The following is a 27556-nucleotide window of genomic DNA, read 5'->3' on the forward strand; positions in this document are numbered from 1 at the left end:
GAGGCAGGGGACTGGGGCAGGGTGCTGGGGACTGGGGCAGGGGGCTGGGGCAGGGTGCTGGGGACTGGGGCAGGGCACTGGGGCAGGGTGCTGGGGACTGGGGCAGGGGACTGGGGCAGGGTGCTGGGGACTGGGGCAGGGGACTGGGGCAGGGTGCTGGGGACTGAGGCAGGGGACTGGGGCAGGGTGCTGGGGACTGGGGCAGGGGAAATGGGCAGGGGGCTGGGGCAGGGTGCTGGGGACTGGGGCAGGGGGCTGGGGCAGGGTGCTGGGGACTGAGGCAGGGGACTGGGGCAGGGTGCTGGGGACTGGGGCAGGGGGCTGGGGCAGGGTGCTGGGGACTGAGGCAGGGGACTGGGGCAGGGTGCTGGGGACTGGGGCAAGGGGCTGGGGCAGGGTTCTGGGGACTGGGGCAGGGTGCTGGGGACTGGGGCAGGGGACTGGTGCTGGGGACTGGGGCATGGTGCTGGGGACTGGGGCAGGGGGACTGGGGCAGGGGCGGGGGACTGGGGCAGGGGACTACCAGCAGTTTTTTTCAGTTGCCCTCATGGTTATGAACTCACAACAAATCCACTGCTCTGGATTTTCCCTCCCTGACCCCCAGAAATTGAGAAAGGAAGGGGAAATAGAGAAGGGAGAGAGAGGCCCTGCAGCCCTGCCTCTCTGTGACACTGAGGGAAGCCGCTGCCCTGTTTGAGGTGGCCACTGAGGATCAAGTGTAGCTCCCCAGGGAAAGCAGAGGTGAGGAAGCTGGGCAGTGAGGAAAAGCAAGGGTGCGTGAGCCGGCGAGCTGTTTGGGAGAAAGAACTACGTCTGTGTGACCAGTCAGTGCAGAAGGCAGTCACTCCCTGACAGGTCCAGTCTGCACCCCAGGCCTTGTCCCCCAATCTGGCACCACAACATTTACTAGTAAGAGAGGAGAAGCCCTGGGCTCCACGAAGTCAGGGCGATGGCCCAGCACAGCAGGACGGGTGGGTCTGAAGGGACCTTGAAGGGAGAGAGAGGCAGAGACACCCTGCAGCCCCTGGGATCCCAAGCTGCTGAGCCCGCAAGCCCTGGTCAGTGTCCAGAGGAGCAACAGCGGCTGGAGTTGGGGCTCCCCGCCCTCAGCTCTGGAAGCAGAACAGCAGGGAAAGCCACAGGAGCTGCATTTCTATGACAACTTGGCCTCCAAGCAGCTCACAGGAAGAAGGCGTGTTGATCCCTGAGCTGCTCTGCCAGACCCTGGGGCAGCCCTGCGGTCCACACCTGGCTCTAGTCACGCCCGGAGATGCCAGGGCGAGTGTGGGGCAGTGCTCTGCGTGCTCTGTGCTGGCATCTCCCTCCCTGGTGCCCCAGGCCACTGAGAGCAGCCAGAATAGCTTCTGGCCCTGCACCTCACAGTGAGCTCCCAGCAGCTGTGACAGTCCCTGGAGGGAGAGGAGGTGCGGCAGTCTCTCTCCTCCATGGAGAGCTTCTCCTTTTTGAATTAAAAAATTATTTTTGAATTTATTTTAATGAGAGAGACTCAGAGACACAGAAAGGTCAAAGCCCTGCTCAGCTCTGGCTGACGGCAGTACTGGGGATTGAACCTGCGACCTCAGAACCTCAGACATGAAAGTCTTTTGCAGAACCATTATGCTGTTTCCTCAGCCCCTCTGAATTTTTTCTTAATGTAATAGGACATGGAGGGGAAGTGAGAGGGAGAGAGGGGGCACCATAACACTGCTTCACTGCTTGTGAAGCTGCTTGCCCCTGCAGGTGGAGACTAGGGCTTGAACCTGGGTCCCTGTGCACTGTAACCAAGGGCATCACCACCCGGAACCATGGAGAGCCTCTCTTCCTCCAAGCTTCACGTGTTGAGGGTCACATATGAGGGCCCTAAGGTTTGGTGGCCAGGCTGAGGGCACAGGGCACACCTGGCACTGTGTGCATGAAACTTCCTCTGGGGTCAGGACTGCAGTCTGGAGGTGAGACAAACAGTCACAGACAGCCACACACAGCCACACACAGCCACACACAGCCACACATACCCACACACAGCCACAGACAGCCACAGACAGCCACACACAGCCACAGACAGCTACACACAGCCACACACAGCCACACACAGCCACACACACCCACACACAGCCACAGACAGCCACACACAGCCACACACAGCCACACACACCCACACACAGCCACACACAGCCACAGACAGCTACACACAGCCACACACACCCACACACAGCCACACACAGCCACACACAGCCACACACAGCCACAGACAGCCACACAGCCACACACAACCACACACAGCCACACACAGCCACACACAGCCACACATAATGACACACAGCCACACACAGCCACAGACAGCCACAGACAGCCACACACAGCCACACACAGCCACACATAATGACACACAGCCACACACAGCCACAGACAGCCACAGACAGCCACACACAGCCACACACAGCCACACATAATGACACACAGCCACACACAACCACACATAGCGACACACAGCCACACACAGCCACAAAGCTGTCTGATGTCACACTGGGTGGAGGTCATGAGCAAAATCCTGGAGGCCTGCCAGGCGGAGGTCAGGCTGTGCCTGAATGCTGAGGTGGAGGGTGTATGAGCTCAGTGGGTGTGGGGCTGAGCTGGGGTTTCCTCACCCTCAAGTCTGTACACAAGTCACTCCCACCCTAGGCGATGTCAGAGACAACAGAGTCATGTTTGCTCTGCTGAGGAAAGATGTGCATCATGGGCGAGGAAGGCAGCATGTGGTGGAAGGGCACGAGGTCAGCTCGCTGGGGGTGGCATCCACAGCCCCTCTCCCGCATGGAGACAGTTGGTGCCAGGCCCCTGGGGGAAGGTAATGTCCCAGCTGTTATGGAGCCCAGCCCCTCACAGCAAAGCTTCCCTGCCTCTCCTCCCCCTCACTCAAGAGGGAGGTACCCACTTCAAGCAAGGCAGACTCTCAGGGTCAGGAGCCAAAGTAAGATGACCAGACAGGACGTAACGCAACAGACCAGGTGAACGGTGGATGGAGGGGCTCAGAGGCTGGAGACGCAACAGGGGTGTGGAAGGAAGGGAGTCAAGAAGGCTGCTGAAGCTCCCAGGGAAGAGGAAGGTGTGTAGCTACCGAGGTGAGAGAGCTGGGAAGGGGGGAGGTGTGGGGATGAGCAGCTCAGATCTAGACACTGTGCTCTGAGGATGCCCGCGTGGAACCCTGGGTGGGTGTTTACAGACGCTCGTAGATCAAGGAAGACGGGAGTCAACAAGGTCCTTAAATGACCTCGAAAGAGTCTCTGGCAAGACTGAGGTTGGCATGAGGGAAGAGGAAAAGGTTGATGGTGACAGATGGGGGTGGTGTCTGATGGACCCTGCGGGTGCTTGTGTGGGGAGGGGTGACAGCGGTGTGGTGGGTGTGGTGTGTGGACAGCAAGTGAAGCTGCGTCCCTAAATTAAGCATCTTGTGAACTAATATTATCACTGGGCAGCAGCAGAGAGAAATTGAGGGGGAGGAGAGGGAGAGGCAGAGACACCTGCAGCCCTGCCTCGCCGCTCATGCAGCCTCCCCTGGGGGTGGGGGCCGGGGGCTTGCACGGGGGTCCTTGCCACTGCCTGGCTCCTGATAGTATCTTAAGCTAATAGTGCCTTAATTAAAAAATCAGAAGTCAAAGTTAAACATTTTTTTCACTTTCAAAAAAAAAAGTTGCCTGTAAGATCCTCCAGCACGTGCTCCCGTGTGGGGATCCTCCTCAACCTGGTCCCAGAAGGTCTGTGGGGCGGGGTGGGGGCAGGGGGCATGTGAACGCTCAGCAGGCAAAGATGCTCCACCTTTTCAAGCAGCTTTCAGACCGTAGCATGGAGCAACAGTGGGCCAAGGCTGGGGGTTGCGTCTGCGTGATCTGGGCTCTGCCAGCCCAGTCCCAGCCCAGCCCCACCTGTCCTCAGGTCCCTGCCTCAGGACCATTGTACTGCTGTTCCTCCCGCCCAAACACTCTTCCCTTCACACCCACTTGACTCAAGTTCTGTTCAGATGCCCCTCCCCCGAAGGCCCACCCACCCTGACCCAGGGCTGCCATGTTCTCTTTCCTCCCTGGCCAAACCTTCTCTGTGGTTTATTTCAATGTCCAAATCTTCACCATTCTATTCTTAAAGATATTTTATTTTATTTTAATGAGTGAGAGATACAGAGGTAAGGAGACACACACACACACACACACACACACACACACACACACAAGAGCCCTGCTCAGCTCTGGCTGATGGTGGTGCTGGGGATTGAACTTGGGACCTCAGAGCCTCAGGCATAACAGTCTTTTTGCAGAACAATGATGCCGTCTTTCCAGCCCTACAATTCTACCCTTTACTTACTCATTCATTTTCTGGGTGTGCCTCCCCTAGTGGGGTATGAGTGCCACACAAAAGGGTTGTCTTACTACTTTACACAACCCCAGCACCTCACAATGCATGGCGTGAAGTCCGTCTGCAACCTGCCAGTGTGTCAGTATTCCAAGATGCCCAGACAGGAAGATCCCAGTCATCTCAGCCTGAGGAGGAAGTGTGCTTTCAAAGTGAAATTAACACAGATTTGTCATGAAGAAAACTGTGCTCAGGGTCCAGGAGGTAGTGCACCTGCTTAAATGCACATTACTATGTGCAAGGACCTGGGTTCAAGCCCCTGGTTCTACAGAGAAAAAGTTTCCCAACTAGTGAAACAGGGCTAGCGGTCCCAGGTTCAATCCCCAGCACCACTACAAATCTCTCATTAAAATAAGGAAGGAAAGAGAGAGACAAGAATGCCTTGGCCTCCTTCCAGACACCTGCATCCAGAAGCAGGTCCCACGGCAGCAGACAAAGAGGACTCAGCTCCCAGCACTGAGCCAGAGGTCATGGTTTGGAGATGGTGGCACTTCCCTTGTTATAAAGAAAGAGTCTGGCAGCTCAGGGCCAGACAACAGAGCTCCTAACTGCCTGAGGACTTCCTCCCAGGGACCCAGAAACCTCCTCACTCACTTTCCCAAAAAGTCTGGGTCCTCCCAGGGACCCAGAAACCTCCTCACTCACTTTCCCAAAGCCCCAGGAAGGAAAGATGACACCCTACTGTATCCCCTGCCCCCTTCTCTGAGAATTTGTACTGGAACAGCCTCTCCCACTCCACCCCCAGGGGGAAACCAGCCATGGGAGGCAGGGCGGGAGCAGAGCTGTGGCAGAGGGGTGACTTGGGAATTCTGCAGCCCACCCATGCTGCAGTGAGGCCGTCTGGCCAAGCTCCACATCAGGGCCTTCAAGCGTCTGGTCTGCGGCAGATAAAGCTGCAGACGGTGTTTGTGAGCCTCAGGCCTAGGAGCCTCAGCCTGGGGGCAGCACGGAGCCAATAAAAGGATGACTTTGGCTGAAGAACAAAGGCCAGAGCCCACACTGCAACCTTCTGGTCACCGTGGCTGGCGCTCAGAGTGACAAGGAGCGCCTGGTCTACACTGCAACCTTCTGGTCACCGTGGCTGGCGCTCAGAGTGACAAGGAGCGCCTGGTCCACACTGCAACCTTCTGGTCACTGTGTCTGGTGCTCAGAGTGACAAGGAGCACCTGGTCTACACTGCAACCTTCTGGTCACTGTGTCTGGTGCTCAGAGTGACAAGGAGCGCCTATTCCACACTGCAACCTTCTGGTCACCGTGGCTGGCGCTCAGAGTGACAAGGAGCGCCTGGCCCAGACTGCAACCTTCTGGTCACTGTGGCTGGTGCTCAGAGTGACAAGGAGAGCCTGGTCCACACTGCAAATTTCTGGTCACTGTGTCTGGCGCTCAGAGTGACAAGGAGCGCCTGGTCTCATGGAGCAGGAAACTGTGACCAGGGAGATGAAGGGGTTGTCTGAAGAGGCAGTCTGGGTACACAAACACACAGCACCCTGGAATCTGAACCCAGCCACCCTTGAGCTCCCTGAGGAAAAAGTGGCTTCCTCTAAGTGTGGCTGTGTGCATATATTCTTTAATGTTTTTATGTATTTATTATTGGACAGAAACAGAGAGAACTTGAGATGGAAAGGGGAGGTAGAGGGGGAGAGAGACAGAGAGACACCTGCAGCTCTGCTTCACCACTGATGAAGCTTTCCCTTGCAGGTGGGGACCGGGGGCTCAAACCTGGGTCCTTGTGCACTGTAATGTGTGTGCTCAACCAGGTGCGCCACCACCCAGCCCCTGTGTGCATATTCTCATGACAGTTTCGGCACGGCTGTCAACATCACACCCAGTGCATCAGGCGAGGCTGGGTATCCCCTCAGGGTCATGCAGGTCAGTGGTCTAGGCCAGAGCAACCCGAATTCTCCCCTCCCCTCCCCTCCCTTCCCTGCAGGCTGGCTCTAAACTCCAGAGGTAGACACACAGCAGCTGCCCCAGAAGCCCTGGGCACTCGCTCATCTCAACCCCTTCAGACACCCACCTCCTCCCCCAGCAGGAAGAAGAACCCGGGGCTACAGAGATGACAGTGTGTGAGGAGCATCTCACACGAGGGAGGTCATAGGTGGTCCTAGGTCAATGGCTCTGCAGAAGACGTCCATGCCTGAAGCACCCAGGTTCAATCCCCCTCACCACCTAAAGCCAGAGTTTTGCCGGGCTCTGGTTAGAAATAAATCAGAAAAGTAAACCCAAAGAATCATGAGATGAGTCGCTGCCATGTCACTACACGGAATGAGCCTGTCTGTCTCTCACAGAGAAGCTGGAGGACAGCAGGAAGGGGAGATGGTGAACTTGCTCTTTATGGAGTCGAAGTCACCCCACTGCTCACGGGCACTGGTCCCCTCAGATACACGTCTCTCATCACAGAAACACAGGGAGGGTCGCAGTCAACTCACTGCTCACAGACATCGGTCCCCTCAGATACAAGCCTCTCATCACAGAAACACAGGGAGGGTTGAAGTCACCCACTGCTCACAGACATCAGTCCCCTCAGATACACGTCTCTCATCACAGAAACACAGGGAGGGTCACAGTCACCCCACTGCTCATGGGCATCGGTCCCCTCAGATACACACCTCTATCACAGAAACACAGGGAGGGTCGCAGTCACCCCACTGCTCACAGACATCGGTCCCCTCAGATACACACCTCTCATCACAGAAACACAGGGAGGGTCGAAGTCACCCCACTGCTCACAGACATAAGTCCCCTCAGATACACGTCTCTCATCACAGAAACACAGGGAGGGTCGAAATCACCCCACTGCTCACAGACATCAGTCCCCTCAGATACACGTCTCTCATCACAGAAACACAGGGAGGGTTGAAGTCACCCACTGCTCACAGACATCAGTCCCCTCAGATACACGCCTCTCATCAAAGAAACACAGGGAGGGTCAAAGTCACCCCACTGCTCATGGGAACCGGTCCCCTCAGATACACGTCTCTATCACAGAAACACAGGGAGGTTGAAGTCACCCCACTGCTCACAGACATCAGTCCCCTCAGATACACGTCTCTCATCACAGAAACACAGGGAGGGTCGAAGTCACCCCACTGCTCATGGGCATCGGTCCCCTCAGATACACACCTCTCATCACAGAAACACAGGGAGGGTCGAAGTCACCCCACTGCTCACAGACATCAGTCCCCTCAGATACACGTCTCTCATCACAGAAACACAGGGAGGGTCGAAATCACCCCACTGCTCACAGACATCAGTCCCCTCAGATACACGTCTCTCATCACAGAAACACAGGGAGGGTTGAAGTCACCCACTGCTCACAGACATCAGTCCCCTCAGATACACGCCTCTCATCAAAGAAACAGAGGGAGGGTCAAAGTCACCCCACTGCTCATGGGAACCGGTCCCCTCAGATACACACCTCTATCACAGAAACACAGGGAGGTTGAAGTCACCCCACTGCTTACAGACATCGGTCCCCTCAGATACACGTCTCTCATCACAGAAACACAGGGAGGGTTGAAGTCACCCAGTTCTCACAGACATCAGTCCCCTCAGACACAAGGCTCTCATCACAGAAACACAGGGAGGGTCAAAGTCACCCCACTGCTCATGGGAACCGGTCCCCTCAGATACACACCTCTATCACAGAAACACAAGGAGGTTGAAGTTACCCCACTGCTCACAGACATCAGTCCCCTCAGATACACGTCTCTCATCACAGAAACACAGGGAAGGCTGAAGTCACCCACTGCTCACAGACATCGGTCCCCTCAGATACACGCCTCTCATCACAGAAACACAGGGAGGGTCGAAATCACCCCACTGCTCACAGACATCAGTCCCCTCAGATACACGTCTCTCATCACAGAAACACAGGGAAGGCTGAAGTCACCCACTGCTCACAGACATCAGTCCCCTCAGATACACGCCTCTCATCACAGAAACACAGGGAGGTAGACACGACAGTCACACAGGGCTACATGCAGCCCAAGCACAGAGAGGAGCCATTTGGCAGTCAGGGAAGGAATACACTGGAAAACTGCATTGTGGTTCTGCAAAAAGACTCCTTCCTGAGGTCCCGCGTCCCAGGTTCAGTCCCCGGCAACACCCTAAGCCAGAACTGAGCAGGGCGCTGGCTAAGATGAAGCAGACAAGACAGAAGAACAGAAAATTCTCAACGGGATGCAGCCCTGGAGCAGTTACTGGCTTCTCCAGTAAGTAAAACGAGCTTGGTGGATGTGGCACAGTGTGAAGGTCCGAGTTCCTATGGTTCTACCTGTGCCAGGCAGAGTGATGCTCTGGTTCTCCTTCTCTCTCTCTCTCTCTCTCTCTCTCTCTCTCTCTCTCTCTATCTCTATCTCCAGGGTTATCACTGGGGCTCGGTGCCTGCACTATGAATCTACTGCTCCTGGAGGCTATTTTTTTTTTCCTTTTGTTGCCCATGTTGTTTTAACATTGCTGTAATTATTATTGTTAGTTATTGCTGTCATTGTTGTTGGATAGGACAGAGAGAAATCAAGAGAGGAGGGGAAGACAGAGGGGGGAGAGAAAGACAGACAATTGCAGATCTGCTCATTGCTTGTAAAACAACCCCCCTTGCTGGTGGGGAGCTGAGGGCTTGAACCTGGATCCATATGCTGGTCCTTGGACTTTGTACCATGTGTGCTTAGCCAGCTGCACTACGGCCCACCCCCTCCCTTTTTAACCTAGCCATCACTCATAGAATAAATAAACAAATATTTGAAAAGAATATATAGTTTTTTTTAATAAAAATTTTAAGTTATCTTTATTTATTGGATCGAGATAGCCAGAAATTGAGAGGAAGAGGGAGATAGATAGAGAGAAAGACACCTGCAGCCCTGCCTCACCATTTGTGAAGCTTTCCCCCTGCAGGTGGGAACCAAGGGCTTGAACCTGTGAGCTCCTAACCAGGTGTGCCACCACTGGCCCCTACAAATAAATATTTTAAGCACTGATTACTCTTTCTTCAACCACCTTTTTAAAACAAAATTATCTATATTTATTTATTGGATAGAGACAGCCAGAAATTGAGAGGGAGAGGATGATAGAGAGGCAGAGAGATACCTGCAGCCCTGCTTCACCACTTGCAAAGCTTTCCTCCTGCAGGTGGAGGCCGGGGGTTTGAACCTGGGTCCTTGTGCCCTGTAACGTGCACTCAGCCAGGTGTGCCACCACCTGGCCCATCTTCAACCACCCTTTGAATTCTTAGAATACTCCCACATGTGGTCTGAGTCAGTTCCTACTTAATGGGTGAAGCTCTGAAGCCTGCTGCAGCCCCGCCAGCTTGCCAGAGGGAGAGGTCTGGGTTGGTACTGGCCTAGGACCACTGGGCAGGGCAGCCTTGCTTGGCTGAGCACATAAGTCCTGGGAATGCTGGTTTACACAGTGACCTTGTGCATTAGATGTCACTGTCAGCCCTGCTTTACAGACGAGAGGAGCTGGGGGAAGCCGGTTGTGGGTCCGAGGCTGCAGGGATGACAAGCTAACATGACAGGACTGCCTGACTTCAGAACCCTGCAGCCTGGCCCCTGCCACCTCCGGCCGCGGCCCAAGGCCAGAAATTGAAAGGCTGCTTCTGGGTGGCCTATGCCCAACTCACTGCAGCACCCACCCACACCTTGATCCTCAGGGCCAGCAAAGATGAAAGGCCAGAGCCCAGGTGTGGCACCTCCCTCACGGTCCCTGCTACCTGGGGGTACAGAGTCCTAGCTGAGCCGGGGTCCTCCTGCTAAGAGCCCGCCCCAGAGCCAACAGAACCAGCACCTGTGGGTGCTGCAGCTGAGGGTCAGTTCTTGGTCCATCTGGGGTCTTGTTCCCTTGGTGCTGACTGTGCCTCTCCAAAAGCCCCTGAGGCCTCTGCTCCAGACTCACTGAGGCATAAAGAGCCTGGCACAGAGCTTGGCATGTAGTGAACACTTTGGCGTCTGTCCTCCTCTCCTTCAGACTCATGGCCCATGGACACACTATACTTCCACACGGGACAGTCCACAGCCCATGGTCACACAGTACTTCCACACGGACAGTCCACAGCCCAGGGACACACTATACTTCCACACGGGACAGTCCACGGCCCAGGGACACACTATACTTCCACATGGGACAGTCCACGGCCCAGGGACACACTATACTTCCACACTGGACAGTCCATAGCATAGGAACACACTATACTTCCACACTGGACAGTCCACAGCCCATGGACATACTATACTTCCACATGGGACAGTCCATAGCACAGGGACACACTATACTTCCACACTGGATAGTCCACAGCCCATGGACACACTATACTTCCACACTGGACAGTCCATAGCACAGGGACACACTATACTTCCACACTGGACAGTCCACAGCCCATGGTCACACAGTACTTCCACACGGACAGTCCATAGCACAGAGACACACTATACTTCCACACTGGACAGTCCACAGCCCAGGGACACACAGTACTTCCACACTGGACAGTCCACGGCCCATGGACACACTATACTTCCACACTGGACAGTCCACAGCCCATGGTCACACAGTACTTCCACACGGACAGTCCACAGCCCAGGGACACACTATACTTCCACACGGGACAGTCCACGGCCCAGGGACACACTATACTTCCACATGGGACAGTCCACGACCCAGGGACACACTATACTTCCACACTGGACAGTCCATAGCATAGGAACACACTATACTTCCACACTGGACAGTCCACAGCCCATGGACACACTATACTTCCACATGGGACAGTCCATAGCACAGGGACACACTATACTTCCACACTGGACAGTCCACAGCCCATGGACACACTATACTTCCACATGGGACAGTCCATAGCACAGGGACACACTATACTTCCACACTGGACAGTCCACGTCCCATGGACACACTATACTTCCACACTGGACAGTCCATAGCACAGAGACACACTATACTTCCACACTGGACAGTCCACAGCCCATGGACACACTATACTTCCACACTGGACAGTCCATAGCACAGGGACACACTATACTTCCACACTGGACAGTCCACAGCCCATGGTCACACAGTACTTCCACACGGACAGTCCACGGCCCAGGGACACACTATACTTCCACACTGGACAGTCCACAGCCCATGGACACACTATACTTCCACAGTGGACAGTCCATAGCACAGGGACACACTATACTTCCACACTGGACAGTCCACAGCCCATGGACACACAGTACTTCCACACGGGACAGTCCACGGCCCAGGGACACACTATACTTCCACACGGGACAGTCCATGGCCCAGGGACACACTATACTTCCACACGGGACAGTCCATGGCCCAGGGACACACTATACTTCCACACGGGACAGTCCACGGCCCAGGGACACACTATACTTCCACACTGGACAGTCCACGGCCCAGGGACACACTATACTTCCACACTGGACAGTCCACGGCCCAGGGACACACTATACTTCCACACGGGACAGTCCATAGCCCATGGACACACAGTACTTCCACCCGGGACAGTGAACGGCCCATGGGCACTGCTGTTTCTCTTCCATATTGGATCACAACTTTAAATCTGACGTGTGCTCAGTGTGTTTATGGTGGATCCCCTTGCTCACGACTCTCAATGCTCAGTCAGTAGCTGCAGCCTGAAGCCACAGAAGTAATGGCCACTCTCCCAGTTTTGCACACCTACTGTGTGTCACACACTCAGACTAAGACGTCCTGGGTGAACTCCGCAGTTCTCAGCGCTGCAGTGAGCACTGCTGGTCGTGCTTACAGAGGAAACACTGAGACTCAGAGATAAGTGGCCTACGTGGGATCATGGCTGACTGACAGACACTGCGGTGAAACTCTACTGTGGCCTTGCAGGTCTGTTCAGCTTGACCTTTAAGCAGCGACACCTTGACCCAGTGTCCCCCTGGCCGGCGGGGTGCTTACCGAGAAGGTGCTTGATGATGGCCTGGTTGTGTTCCCAGAGGTTACTGAAGGTGCCCCAGCGCGAGTGGCCGTCAGGCACAGGGTTGGCTTTGATCCAGCCACCACAGGCGTAGGTGAAGAAGTCATGGCAGGGGTCCACGGCGGGGTCCATGGAGCTCAAGATGGAGCTGGTCACTGAGACACAGGCTTCACTGAGGCACACTGAGGGGTCTCCTGCCAAGTGTCAAAGACAAGGAGTCAGTGAGGGAGACAGCTGGGGAGACAGCAGGTGGCCTGGGCCCCGGGTACTGTACTCCTCCCCGGCCGATTTAGCAGTGGATGGCCAGCTGACCCCGGAAGAAATAGTTTCAGTAGAGGTAAAATTCCCTGGTTTGCAAGCTAACACTTCTGTTCAGCTGCTTCAAGTCTTTTTCGTTGTTAATTGTGTGGAGCCAGGGCCTCATACGCACATGACCTTATCATTCCAAAGCTACTTTTTAGTTGAGAGCGAGACACCACAGAGTCAGAGTGTCCCCAGTGGCATGGGCCTTCACTCGTGGTACCAGGGCTTAGACCTGGGCTGTGCACACAGCTTGACACATGCTTTGCACCACGAGCTGTCTCTGGCCTTCCTAGTCTCTATGGATCAAGATGCACCCAGAACCGAGGTGTTGCTCTTCATCTGTCCCTCTTTCCATAAGCACTTATTGACTTAAAAATATATCTTTATATTTATATTATATTTCTAACAAAGTCCCAAAACCTAGATATAGACCAGGTTCTGTGAGAGAGAGCATATGTTCACATGTATCCATAAACTACTGCAAAATATATACCTGAAAGCAGAAGTACACTAAAGTTTGCAGTGAGTACCCCCCCAACACTTCATCTCCACTATTCCAACCTTTGGGTCCATGATTGCTCAACAATTTGTTTGGCTTTGTATGTTAACTCTCTTTTCAGCCACCAGGTTCCAGATGCCATCAGGATGCCAGCCAGGCTTCCCTGGATTGAAGACCCCACCAATGTGTCCTGGAGCTCTGCTTCCCCAGAGACCCACCCTACTAGGGAAAAAGAGAGGCAGACTGGGAGTATGGACCAACCAGTCAACACCCATGTTCAGCGGGGAAGCAATTACAGAAGCCAGACCTTCTACCTTCTGCATCCCACAATGACCCTGGGTCCATGCTCCCAGAGGGATAGAGAATGGGAAAGCTATCAGGGGAGGGAATGGGATACGGAGATTGGGTGGTGGGAATTGCGTGGAGTTGTACCCCTCCTACCCTATGGTTTTGTTAATTTATCCTTTCTTAAATAAAAAATAAATTAAAAAATATCTTTATTTATTATTGGGCAGAGGCACAGAGAAATTGAGAGGGGGAGATAGAGGGAAAGAGACAGAGAGACACCTGCAGCCCTGCTTCACCTCTCGTGAAGCTTTCCCCTGCAGGTGGGGACCAGGGACTTGAACCTGGGTCCTTGTGCACTTAACCAGGGGTACCACTGTCCAGCCCCCTTTACTGACTTTTTTATTATTCCCTCATGCACAACGAAGGCACTCGCTCATGGATGCCTTCACCACTCAAGGAAGTGACTACAAGTTGCTCCTGAGTCCTTTGCTGAGTGCAGCCTGTGCATATAAGAAGCATGGCCCAGAGGCCAGGTGGTGGTGCACTCAGCTGAGTACACACAAGGACCCGGGTTCAAGCCCCTGCTTCCCGCACCTCTGCAGGGGGGGAGAGCGTCATGAGGGATGAACAGGTCTGCAGGTGTCTTTTTCTCTCCCTATTTATTTCTTTCCTTCAATGTCTATCTTATCAAATAATAAAAATAGAAAGAAAAAAAAGAAGGAAAGAAAGAAAGGCTGCCAGGAGTGGGGGATTTACAGTGCAGGCACCAAGCCCCAGCAGTAGCTCTCGAGGGAAAAAGAAAAAAAGCTAGTACTTTCCTTTAAGAGTTAATATTTGGGTGGACACAACAGGTGATACAAGAAATGCAGCAAGACAACAGTAAGAGAAATGTCTGCTGTGGGCCAGAGAGATAGTGCAGTGGTTTGCCTGAGCCTCTGAGGTCCCAGGCTCAGTCCCCAGCACCGAGCAGAGTGGTGCTCTGGTCTCTCTCATACAAACATTAAGATAAGTCTTTTTTTTAAAAAAAAAATCTTATTATATTTATTTATTGGAGAGAGACAGCCAGAAATCAATAAGGAAGGAGGGATAGAGAGGGAGACAGATAGACACCTTCAACATTACCTCACTTGCAAAGACTGTCCCCTGCAGGTGGGGGCCGGGGGCTTGAACCCAGGTCCTTGAGCATTGCAACATGTGTGCTCAACCTGGAGCACTACCACCTGGACCATATATATATTAAAGAAATCTCTGTAATCTGTTGTTTTATTGTTGGATAGGACAGAGAGAAATGGAGAGAGGAGGGGAAGACAGAGAGGGGGAGAGAAAGACAGACACCTGCAGACCTGCTTCACTGCCTGTGAAGCGACTCCCCTGCAGGTAGGGAGCTGGGGGCTCGAACCAGGACCCTTATGCTGGTCCTTGTGCTTTGTGCCACATGTGCTTAACCTGCTGCGCTACCGCCTGACTCTCTCATTTTATTATTTTTTTTAAGATTTTTGAATTAGCTTTATTTATTTATTGGTTAGAAAGTCAGAAATTGAGAGGGGAGAGATAGAGGAGAGAGACAGAGAGACACCTGCAGCCCTGGTTCACCACGACTGAAGCAGATCTTCTGCAGGGGGGGGCAGGTGGGGTGCAGGAGTTTGCACACTACAGTGTGTGCATTCAACAGGCGCACCACAGCCCAGCTCCAAATTTTATTTATTTATTATTGAATAGAAACAGAGAGAAATTGAGAGGGGAGGAGGAGAGAGACAGGGACAGAGACAGAGGCTTCACCACTTGTGAAGCAGATCCCCTGCAGGTGAGGAGCTTGGCCAGGTGCGCCACCGCCTGGCCTCCAACACCTATTCTAAGGTGGGAGTCTCAAGCTCTGTTGAATGACCGGGACTAGGTGACTGGTCTAGCTGGACATGGGAGCCTGCTCTGTGCCCCTGTGGGCTGGCTTTGTTTACTTGCTCTCACCATCTGTCTCCTGTGCTGGGGCTGGGGTCACCCTTCCTGGGAGTTTGGTTTGCCCGCTCAGAGAGGGGTGAGGCAGGGCAGGCTCTGGGGACCCTCAGACCTGGGCTTGAGTCCCAGCTTTCTGCACGCCTGAGCAACGGGGCCGGCTGCTCTAGGCCTCAGTTTCTCCATCTAAACATAAGGAAAAACAGTGGCCAGTTTCAGTGCTGATGAAACAAACCATGCTAGGCCTGCAGGCGGGCTCTCTCCAGCCTCAGGGGCTGATCTGTAGCTGAGCAGGAGAGAATGGAGTGGCTGGTGGGGCCACTCACCTCCCTCAGAAATATGGTGCTAGCCAGGGGTGGCGGCCTGGGCTTATTCCCATCTGGTGACAAACACAAAGCCCTTCAGGCATAAGGGCTCAGAGGAGTCAGGCCATAACACAGCACTCAGGGTGACTTTCTTGTGAGATGATTCTGGGATAATGAAATGTTACTGACGCTCTAGGCGTGGAGACAGGGAGAGGAAACAGTGGAGGATATGACCCCACTAAACATCTCCAGATCGGATCATCTTAGTCAGCGTTGAAGGCCCCTTCCCCCACTAGGAGAATGATCTAGAATCTTTTATTTTCTCCAGGGTTATCGCTGGGGCTTGGTGCTGGCACTGAACCTGCTGCTCCTGGCAGCTATTTTCTCCATTTTATTGGACGAGACAGAGAGAAACTGTGAGGGGAGGGGGAGCTAGAGAGGGAGAGAGACAGAGAGACACCTGCAAAGACCTGCTTTGACACTTGCAAAGACCCCCCACACACACACAGGAGGGGAGCCAGGGGCTCGAACCCGGATCCTTGGGTGGTTCCTTGCACTTTGTACCATGTGCACTTAACCAGGTGCACCACTGCCCGGCCCCCAGGATCTAGAATCTTTATGGAAGGAGGGGGGTGCTCAGCATTTCTACATAGTCTGGAACAGTCTACTGGCCGTCATGCTACACTTCATACTTGGGAAATGAAAAGAATCCCTGTTGTCTTTACACAGTGAACTTCAGGAAGCAAAGCTGTCAGGAATGTCCAGACACACACGGAGAGACCAAAGTGTGTGTGCGAGTGAAAGACTCACTTCTTCTTCTTCTTCCTCTTCTTCCTCCTCTTCTTCCTCCTCCTCTTCCTCCTCGTCCTCCTCCTCATCCTCCTCCTCTTCCTCCTCGTCCTCCTCCTCGTCCTCCTCCTCTCCTTCCTCCTCTCCTTCCTCCTCTCCTTCTTCCTCTCCTTCTCCTCCTCCTCCTCCTTCTTCTTCTTCTTCTTCTCCTTCTTCTTCTCCTTCTTCTTCTCCTTCTTCCTCTCCTTCTTCTCCTTCTCCTTCTCCTTCTCCTTCTCCTTCTCCTTCTCCTTCTCCTTCTCCTTCTTCTTCTTCTTGCCTCCAGGGTTATTGCTGGGGCTCAGTGACTGCACCATGAATCCCCTGCTCCTGGGGGCTGTTTTTCCCTTTTTGTTGCCCTTGTTGTTTATCATTGCTGTTATCATTGCTGTTGTTAACAGAATTGTTGTTGGATAGGACAGAGAGAAATGGAGAGAGGAGGGGAAGACAGAGAGGGGGAGAGAAAGACAGACACCTGCAGACCTGCTTCACCACCTGTGAAGCGACTCCCCTGCAGGTGAGGAGCCAGGGGCTTGAACCGGGATCCTTAGGCCCGTCCTTGTGCTTCACGCCAAGTGCACTTAACCCGCTGCACCACCGCCCAACTCTCCGAAAGACGCACTTCTATCCTCATCACAAGGGAACTCTGATTTTTTTTTTTTTTTTTGCCACCAGGGTTACTGCTGGGACTTGGTGCCTGCACAGCTCACCCCTCCTAGCAGTCGTTTCCCGTTTCCTTCCTTCCTTCCTTCCTTCCTTCCTTTCTTTCTTTCTTTCTTTCTCACAAAAGGTGAGACACAGAGAGGGAGACAAGAGCAGAAAAGACACCTGCAGCACGGACCTACCACTTGTCAAGCCTCCCTCTACAGGTGGGAACAGGAGCTTGAACCCAGGTCTGCAAGCATGTAACATGTGGCTCTACTGCATAAGCTCCACTCAGCCCACGGGGCTGCGGCTCTACTGCATAAGCTCCACTCAGCCCACGGGGCTGTGGCTCTACCGCATAAACTCCACTCAGCCCACGGGGCTGTGGCTCTACTGCATAAGCTCCACTCAGCCCACGGGGCTGTGCTCTACTGCATAAGCTCCACTCAGCCCACGGGGCTGTGGCTCTACTGCATAAACTCCACTCAGCCCACGGGGCTGTGGCTCTACTGCATAAGCTCCACTCAGCCCACGGGGCTGTGCTCTACTGCATAAGCTCCACTCAGCCCACGGGGCTGTGGCTCTACTGCATAAGCTCCACTCAGCCCACGGGGCTGTGGCTCTACTGCGTAAGCTCCTCTCAGCACACGGGGCTGTGCTCTACTGCATAAGCTCCACTCAGCCCACGGGGCTGTGTGCTCTACTGCATAAGCTCCACTCAGCCCACGGGGCTGTGGCTCTACTGCATAAGCTCCACTCAGCCCACGGGGCTGCGGCTCTACTGCATAAGCTCCTCTCAGCCCACGGGGCTGTGCTCTACTGCATAAGCTCCTTTCAGCCCACGGGGCTGTGCTCTACTGCATAAGCTCCTCTCAGCCCACGGGGCTGTGCTCCACTGCATAAGCTCCACTCAGCCCACGGGGCTGTGTGCTCTACTGCATAAGCTCCACTCAGCCCACGGGGCTGTGGCTCTACTGCATAAGCTCCACTCAGCCCACGGGGCTGCGGCTCTACTGCATAAGCTCCACTCAGCCCACCGGGCTGCGGCTCTACTGCATAAGGTACACTCAGCCCACGGGGCTGTGGCTCTACTGCATAAGCTCCACTCAGCCCACGGGGCTGTGTGCTCTACTGCATAAGCTACCACTCAGCCCATGGGGCTGTGGCTCTACTGCATAAGCTATCACTCAGCCCACGGGGCTGTGTGCTCTACTGCATAAGCTCCACTCAGCCCACGGGGCTGTGGCTCTACTGCATAAGCTACCACTCAGCCCACGGGGCTGTGGCTTAAGAAATTAGAAACTAACCCCCATGGGCCAGGCGGTGGCGTACCTGGTTAAACAGTCACATTATAGAGTGCAAGGACCCGGGTTCAAGACCCTGGTCTCCACCTGCAGGGGGAAAGCTTCACAAGTGGTGTAGCAGGGCTGCAGGTGTCTGTCGCTCTCCCTCTCTATCTTCCTCTCCCCTCTTAATGTCTATGTCTACCCAATAATAAATAAAATAAAATAAGGAAACTATCCCTAGGAACTAGTAAGAAGTTTGAATTCTTCACTAAGCCGCAGGGCAACTAGGTAGTGTTTAGTCAAGAACTGCTTCATTACTGCCACCCCAAGGTTTGTACATTCCTTGCCAATGGTTCCTGGCCTGGTAGGAACTGGTTAAGAATTCCAGGCCCTCTGCATTTGCTGTCAAAGTCAACACCTTCAGAATTTGACTAAGCTGTGCCTCTTCAGGGGAGCCCAGATCCTCACTCCTTTCCAGGCTGCCTGGGGCTTAAGCTGCTCAGCACAGATTGCTGTGCTGTGGAGGTTCCTGTCTGCCTCCCTGACTCAAGTGTGAGCAGAAGGACAGGGCCAGTATTTCCCTGGCACTTCTGCCTGGCACTGCACTGGGTACCCAGCTGCTGTTTACTGTTTTCTGAATGGACACGTCGGAAGAGGAAGGCATATGTTACAGAATTTTGTCCAGCACTTGGGCATCACCTGCAGAGGCAGGAGAGATGTCTCCTCTAGTTTGTGCGAGATTCATGGGGAAGGCAGGGCCAGGCCTCAGATCTAGACCACAGACTCTTGTCTAGCTGGTGTGGGGCTTTGATGATGTGGGGGACATTCTGGAGTATTATCTGGAATACTACTACTACTACTACTAATAGTTTGTTTCACTGCCACTGTTTGGGAAGCACCTGCAAGTTTCTGGAACGGAGGGGTGTAGCAGGAAGGCAGACAGATATGTATTCAGCTGCCTCGACTCAGCTGAGAGGAGAGTCTAAAACTCATGAGAGACTTGCATGACTGGCCTGATGCTTCCACAGGTATGTCTGACATCAGCACCCACAGTGGGGGAACAGCCACTGTCACTATTTTGGGAGGAGGGCCAGGAGACAGCTCAGCAGGGAGCATGTGCACGGCCATGTGTGAGAGCCCGCACCACACAGGATTGCCAAGGATGGCACTGAGGGACCTCCAGGATGGTGCTGTGGTGCTGTGGTTTCCTTCCTCGGTCTTCTTTTTCTCTCAGTTAAAAAAAAATCTGGGAGTCAGGTGGTAGTGCAGCGGGTTACCGGCGAAAGATCCCGGTTCGAGCCCCCGGCTCCCTACCTGCAGGGGAGTTGCTTCACAGGCGGTGAAGCAGGTCTGCAGGTGTCTGTCTTTCTCTCCCCTCTCTGTCTTCCCCTCCTCTCTCCATTTCTCTCTGTCCTCTCCAGCAACATCAACAACAATATCAATAACAATAACAATAATAGCTACAACAATAAGACAACAAGGGCAACAAAAGGGAAAAAAATCTGTCCCTCTTTCTGTTGAAAAAGTAATAAAAAATTGGGCTGGAGAGACATCTTGGTGGAATTGTACAAGCATGTGGTCCTGGATTCATCCCCCAGCACTGCATAAAAAAGATAAATCTGGGGGGTCAGGCAGTGGCACATCCGGTAGAGTGCACATATTACAGTGCGTGAGAAACTGAGTTTAAGCCCCGGCTCCCACCTGAAGAGGGCATCTTCAGGAGGGACAAAACTGTGCTGCGTTTCTCTCTCTCTCTCTCTCCCCGATTTCTGTCTATTTCCTAAATAAATAAACAAAATATTAAAAAAAAGATAAGTCTGAGGAGTTCACTCCTTTCCCAGGGCAAAGTAGCTGGTGAAGCCATCAGACCCACCCAGAGGCAAGGTTCCTCTCCCCAGATTCAGGTCTAAGCGCCCCATCTGCAGCCCTGAAGGAGCGGGAGAGAGATAGAATCAGGACTCTTCCCTGTGGGCCCCACCCGGCAAGGACAGTGGTTTGGACCTGATCACTAGGAATCAGCCTTTTTTAGAGTCTTTTCTGGCTTTTGATGGAGAAACACCTTGGGGGCTCTGTGGGGCAAAACTAGGTCAGCACTGACTGGGGTTTGTCTGCTCCCCCTACCCAAAGGGCTAAAAACACTAACACCTGGATGGAAATGATTTAGGATGAGACTCAGTGGCGACTGCAGGACATGGGTCACCATCTGAGAAAGGCTGTTCCCACATTAGTCCTTCCTGTTCCTCCCTCCGTTCAGCTGTCTGCTCTCTGCAGGCTATGTGCACACCCTGGAACACAGCCGTGATGCTACAGGCACATGCGGCAAAGGCCTGGAAGTCATTATTTGATCAGATAGTGACTGGCACCTGCTAGACCAGGCATGTGTGATAAGACATCTATGGTGCATTGAACAGTTACGTAATCAAGAAATGGTTTCTCAAGCGTCATCTGGGTGCCTGACATAGACTATGCACTCATGGAATGTGGACAGAGTGAAAATGAATGAATGAATGAATGAATGAATGAATGAAAAGTGCTGGGTACAGGAGAGATGTCAGAGTCTGGCCTTCTCTCCAGACCTCCAAATTCCTTTCCCATCTCACTCTGCTCTGGCCTCCCTCAGTAGGGAAGGCTTGGCAGCAGGGCCTGCATGGGATGTTTCCAGACTCTGTGAAGACATATAATCTCTCTGAAGGGAGAAGCAGATGCCCTGGTCAGTGTGGGCTCTGAGTACAGTGCTCAGTCAGGAGTCCCTCTGCTAGCAGCAAAAAAGGTACTGGGCACAGGGGAGAGGCTCCAGGCCTGGTGAAATACCCACATCATTAGAAAAAGATCCACTTATTTACAGTTCCACAAGTGCTCACTGAGCCGGAGACTCAGCGACTCAAGTGTCTGGATCCCCTCAGCCTGACACAGGTGACCAACCTCTCAGCCCTGAATTCTAATATCCTGATAAGGTCAGATAGAGAAATGTGGTGACATGAGCAAGGGTAGATGGCATAATGGCTATGCAAAGAGACACAAGACTGAGCCTCTGAAGTCCCAAGTTCAGTTCCTTGCACCACCATAAACCAGAGCTCAACAGTGCCCTGATGAGAGAGAGAGAGAGAGAGAGAGAGAGAGAGAGGAGAGTGGGGCAGTAGCTCAGCAGGTTAAGCACACGTGGCGCAAAGCACAAGGACCAGTATAAAGATCCCGGTTCGAGCCCCCGGCTCCCCACCTGCAGGGGAGTCGCTTCCCAGGCGGTGAAGCAGGTCTGCAGGTGTCTGTCTTTCTCTCCCCCTCTCTGTCTTCCCCTCCTCTCTCCGTTTCTCTCTGTCCTATCCAACAACGATGACAACAATAGTAACTACAGCAATAAAAAACAAGGGCAACAAAAGGGAATAAATAAATATTTAAAGAAAAAGAGAGAAAGACAGAAAAGAAGGGAGGGGAGGAGGGAGGGAAGGAGGGAGGAAGGGGGAGGAAGAAAGGAAGTGTGGTGTGGTGACTGAAGGCAGCAGGGCTACTGAGAGACAGCTTCTGGGGTTCTGTCATGTAACACACTGGGCGCACCGTGACTACAAAGTGGGGCAGAGCCGGGGTGGACTCCACCTTCCCCACCCCCTTGGCCTCACTGCCTCGTCGGATGGGGATGGCCCTGCCTCACAGAGCAGAGTGTCCAGTGAAGGGGAGATGCGAGGGCTGTTCTGGGGAAGGTTAAGGACGCCCCAAGCCCCAGCCTATGTGTCTGACCAGTCTACATCCTGCCAGGCTCCAAATGGAGGCCAGAAGAGTCCTGCTGGGTTCTGCACATGTTGGGTGCACTCTCTCCTGTCCTCAGAGCGGGCCCCAGAGGGTGCGGTCCACTGAGAGAAGACACAGGCTCTGGGAGACAGAGTGACCGCCCAGAGTCACACAGACGCTAAGCTGTGGTGTCAGCACTCGAGTCCCCCATGCTGGGAGGCTGCCCACAGAGGACACTATCCCATGCGGGGTCCCAGGGTTCAAGCCCCAGAACCAGGGCAGCTCAGACAGCAGAGCAGTGCTGAGCTGCAGCACTCTGACCCCTCCTCCACGGACACTTAATTCCTTTCAAAGAAAAGTGGGTGCAAGAACTGGGCCAGGCAGGGTGCTCAGCACCGCCACCACACAGGCACGAGCTCTGGGAGCAGTCACCTGTACCACATCGGAAAAAGGTGGTGGTGGGAGCCGGCTCAGGGCCCACATGGCTCAGGGCCCACATGGCACAGGGCCCATGCCGCTCCTGTCTCTTGCCCTGTGTCTCTACTTCCCCTCTCTGTCCTCCTTTCTCTTGCTCTCTGTGTCTCTCTCTCTTCCTTCTCTCTCTCTTTTAAAGAATTTATTCACAAGAAAGACAGGAGGGAGAGAAAGAACCAGCTATCACTCTGGTACATGTGCTGCCAGGGATTGAACTTGGGATTTCATGGTCGAGAATCCAGTGCTTTATCCACTGCACCACCTCCCGGACCACTCTGTCTTCCCTTCTCTGTCCTCCTTTCTCTTGCCCTGTCTCTCACTTCCCTTCTCTGTCTCTATCTGAAATTGAAAAACAAGGACAAAAACAGAGCCTACTGGGAGTGGAAGAATTGCACAGGCAGTTAGTCCTGGCAAAGCTAAGCAATGAAAAAAATCTTGGCTTCATGTCCTCTTGACTTCAGAATCTCACAGCAGCCACAGTACCTGACCCCAGGTCATAGCCAGCGGCTGCCTTAGATCAAGCAGTCTCCTTGCTCTCCTTGCACCTGGAAGCGGTGGCCGGGATCAAGGACAGGAGTAGTCAACCCGCGGTGTGCCAAGGTACCTACTTGTCCGGTACTGAATGCCCAGCGCAGCCAAGCAGGTGACCAGTCCCACAGCCAGAAGTGCCACCAGGACCACCAGCCGCTTCTCCATCTGGGTCCGCAAGGCCCAGCATCTCTGGCCGCTCCGGGGGCTCCGGAAGTTCACCTGCGGGGAGGGAGGCAGGAGGGGTGGGGAGGACGGGAGCCCCCTCCCCAGCACCAAGGGGCTCGGGGCCAGACCCAGGCCCCGGGGAGACATGAAGGCTGCCCTACTGCCCAAGGGCGGTCTGGTTCCCAGGGAATCAGCCCTGACCCAGGAAGGCAACCGCCATGCTGCTTCTCAGCTCAGAGTCACAGCTCAACCCTGCAGAGCCTCTGTGTTTTCTGTTACCCAATAAGGGTAGACAGGAAAAAAAGAAAAAAGCCTGTTTTTCCCTGTTTCTCCAGTAAGAAGCTCAAAAGAACAGGATGTTTTGACTTGCAGGCGTCCTGCAGGAGCCTGGCAGCCACACTGAGGGCCAGTCAGCTCCCATGGCCCAGGGGCACGGCACCTTCACAACTGAACCCTCACAACCCCCCCACCCCGGCTGTGTGAGTGGATTAATTCTTGCTTATCTTTGAACACACGATGGAACTGAAGTCCAGAGAGCAGGCCCTCGCCTTTCACACAGGCCTGACAGGTGAAAGGGATCTGAACCCACATCTGCAGACTCCAGGGCCCCCACCTGTGGCGGGCTGGAGACAGAGACTGGGGAGGCCAAGGAGAAATCACTCCATCCAAGCAGAGCCTCAGAAGGAGAAAAACACCCCAGTCTAGCAAGTCTAGCTAGCCCGGAAGGAGGGGCACAATGAGAGGAAGTGCAGGCGTGGCAGCCTCCCAGCCTGGTCCCCCCAGCTGAGAAGAGACAGGCCCCACCACAGGCTCCCTTCAGCCAGGCCCTCACACCTAGGCCAGGTGGGCTCCCTACGTTCCCAGAGCAGGTTCCTGTGGCTTAGGCATGGGGGAGGGGCAGCAGCGGGAGCTCCCTTCAGAGACTTTTCAGCCTCTCGTTCTAAGTAGGAGGAAAAGTCAGACTCCCTTGCTTTTAGCTGTTCACAGCACAACAGGGAGGCAGATAAGGAAAGGGACTGGGGTGGTCAAAGAAGGCTTCCTGGAGGAGGATAAGTTTAGGATGGGTCTTGATTAGAAGGGACGACTGGCCAGGGGATGGAGGAGGAAGGGGCAAGGGGACCAAGGCGAGGGGATGATGGAAGTCAGCTTAGAGAACATGGCCCAGGCAGTGGCACACAGCTTAGAGCACACACATTACCACTCACAAGAACCCAGGTTCAAGCCCCCAGACCCCGCCTGCAGATGGGAAGCTTTATGAGTGGTGAAGTAGAGCTGCAGGTGTCTCCCTTTCTCTTTCTCTCTCCATCTCCTCCTTCCCTTTCAATTTTCCTCTGCCTCAATTAGAAAGAAAAAAAGGGTAGTCGGGCGGTAGCACAGCGGGTTAAGCGCACGTGGCGCAAAGCGCAAGGACCAGCATAAGGATCCCGTTTTGAGCCCCCGGCTCCCCACCTGCAGGGGAGTCGCTTCACAGGCGGTGAAGCAGGTCTGCAGGTGTCTGTCTTTCTCTCCCCCTCTCTGTCTTCCCCTCCTCTCTCCATTTCTCTCTGTCCTATCCAACAACGACAACATCAATAACAACAATAATAACGACAACAATGAAAAAGAACAAGGGCAACAAAAGAGAAAACAAATAAATTTTTAAAAATTAAATAAAAAAAGAAAAGGTCATACGCATCTGTTTGTTGAAAGATCATTAGTAGTAAATTGAACAAACTAGTCAGCTTAAAAACAGAATACTGTGAATAACTTTGAAGCTTGCTGTTGACCTTATTAAAAAAAAAGAAAGAAAGAACAAAAGGGGAAAGGAAAGGAAAGGGAAGGGAAGAGGAGGCAGGGGGAGGGAAAGGAAGGGTGGAGGGCGGAGGGCGGAGGGCGGAGGGGAGGAAAGGGGAAGCTGCTGGCAGGACTCTTGTGGTGGGTTTGGTTTACAACTGTATCCTGTGACCTTAGAATTGTGAGTAGGGCAACAAAGTAAAGATCTCTGGGTGGAGGGTGAGGGTGGATGTTTAGCTTCACTAGGGTAGGGGGAGGGACACAGACCTTTGGTGGTGGGAATGGTGTTAATATACACTCCTATTAACTTACAGTCTCACAAATAACTATTTAACTAATATGAGAGGGGAATAACGGATGCAATGTCTCAAACTTTCTGATGCACAGACCATAGGCTGAGTGTATGTTCCTTCAACCTAAGCTCTTAAGACTTCAAATTAGTAATCAGATTGAATTTTAACAGTGAGCTCAAATAATTAATACATTTCTAATAATGACTTTGAAATATTAAATCTCCCGGGAGTTGGGCGGTGGCGCAGCAGGTTAAGGTCACGTGGCGCGAGCACAAGGACCAGCGTAAGGATCCTGGTTCGAGCCCCCGGCTTCCCACCTGTGGGGGAGTCGCTTCACAGGCGCTGAAGCAGGTCTGCAGGTGTCTGTCTTTCTCTCCCCCTCTCTGTCTTCCCCTCCTCTCTCCATTTCTCTCTGTCCTATCCAACAATGACAACATCAATAACAACAACAACAATAATTACAATAATAAAACAGCAAGGGAAACAAAAGGGAAAATAAACAAATAAATATAAAAAATTAAAAAGAGAGGAAAAAAGAAATATTAAATCTCCTAAAAGCTTAGGCCAGGGAGAACAGAAGCAACTGGTAGCATTACTTTGTAAGATACAGCTATCTGTATGTGGTCTGGGAAGTGGCTTAGTGGATAAGACACAGCTATATGTAAATAGCATAAAAGGACATAAATTACGTGAGGTCTTGTATGACACAGCAAATGCTAACAAAGGGATTTTCAAAATTAACCCAATTTCCAAATAATTTGGTTATAGCAATAACTATTCTTGCCTTCTTAAACCCTTAGACAGAAGGAATCTTCCCCTTTCTCTATAAAGCCCTTATTTCTTCCAGTCCTGGAACCTCTAGGGTGGGGCTCACTTTTCTGCATGCTTCTCTCAATTCATGCCAACTGACACTGCATCTGCTGATCCCAACCTAATCAATGCAACCAGAACCACCTCGGCATGCTTCACTTCAGACTGTGCCCAGAGACTTCAGGCATGGAATGTCAACCCTTCAGCCTCATTACTCTCATGAGAATGTTATAGGACCATTCCAGGCTGCACTAATTTCAGGACCCATCTTCCTCAGGTTGTAGGTAATTATGTTGTCCAATCTCCCTTCAGAGAATGGAACATTCCCTACCATTGTTGACCCACACTGAGGACCCACAGAGGGGTCCATTATGTTGTTCCTGATGGAAGTGGCCAGTGATAATGGAGAGAGGGGTCTGTTAGAGGTCTAGGCCCATCATGTCTGTGTGGGGACCCCAGGACTCCCTGACTTGGGCCCCAGGTGATGGGGTGGCCTGATAGTGACTAAAGAGCCATCACTAAAGTGTGCCAGTCTCTTGCCCTTATTCAGCTCTTGTAGTCCTTGCTTTGTCTGACAAGGTGAGCTTTGGAGTGACTGAGGGAAGTGTAATAGGAGGCAGGTGAGGAGGGTGTCCAGGTCTAAGTAGAGACTATTTCATTAGGTGCTTTATGGCATTTTTTTAGGTCTTTCTACTTGCTTGCTGCATTTATTGACTCAGTATAAACTACTGTGCACTTTTGCTTTAAGGAATATGTTTTCCCCTAACTTGTGGATACATGTATACAACTGCCCCATCTCATGGGGCCTGGTCTATATCTAGGTTTTGAGGTTTTGTTAAGAAGTGCACCACCCAAAATGGAATTAAAGAGTCCTATGAGCCAGGTCCATGTTCCCAGAGGGATAAAGAATAGGGAAGCTATCAGGGGAGGGGATGCGATACAGAGTTCTGGTGGTGGGAATTGTGTGGAGTTGTACCCCTCTTACCCTATAGTCTTGTCAATATTTCCATCTTATAAATAAAAAATTTTGAAAAATTGTGAAAACCACTATTAATCACAAATAAAAAATGGCTTAAAATAATGGAAAGCAAAATGAAAGCTGGGAGTCCTGGATTCACTGTGCAGGAACCAAGCCCTAGTAGTAACCCTGTTGGCATCGAGAAAATAAAAGATCATTTAAAAAAGGCAGAGGAGAAAGACTGTGAGGTTCTCCATGAACTGGAATGATCTGGCATGATTTGCTCTTTGGAAAGAGTTTGGTGGAGGGAAGGTGTGAAGGGGAGAGGGCGAGTGAGCTGGCAAGAGCCACAGCCTGTCAGGGA

At 52.9% G+C, this 27556-nt stretch overlaps 1 protein-coding gene across 6 annotated transcripts in view; it reads right to left on the reverse strand.

Moving 5' to 3' along the window:
- Nucleotides 1-27556, reverse strand: part of ECE1 (endothelin converting enzyme 1) — a 162282-nt gene that overhangs the window by 39044 nt on the left and 95682 nt on the right. For 4 of the 6 annotated variants that reach the window (XM_060200868.1, XM_016193078.2, XM_060200869.1 and 1 more), the window contains 2 exons: nucleotides 23271-23412; nucleotides 12343-12555 (listed from right to left, as the gene is read on the reverse strand). In XM_060200868.1, coding sequence (XP_060056851.1) covers nucleotides 12343-12555; nucleotides 23271-23412 — 355 coding nt within the window. The remainder of the gene's footprint in view (nucleotides 1-12342; nucleotides 12556-23270; nucleotides 23413-27556) is intronic. The other 2 variants (XM_060200867.1, XM_060200870.1) reach the window with 1 other exon arrangement.

The sequence above is a fragment of the Erinaceus europaeus genome, chromosome 11 (assembly GCF_950295315.1).
Source record: "Erinaceus europaeus chromosome 11, mEriEur2.1, whole genome shotgun sequence".
Lineage (NCBI taxonomy): Eukaryota > Metazoa > Chordata > Mammalia > Eulipotyphla > Erinaceidae > Erinaceus > Erinaceus europaeus.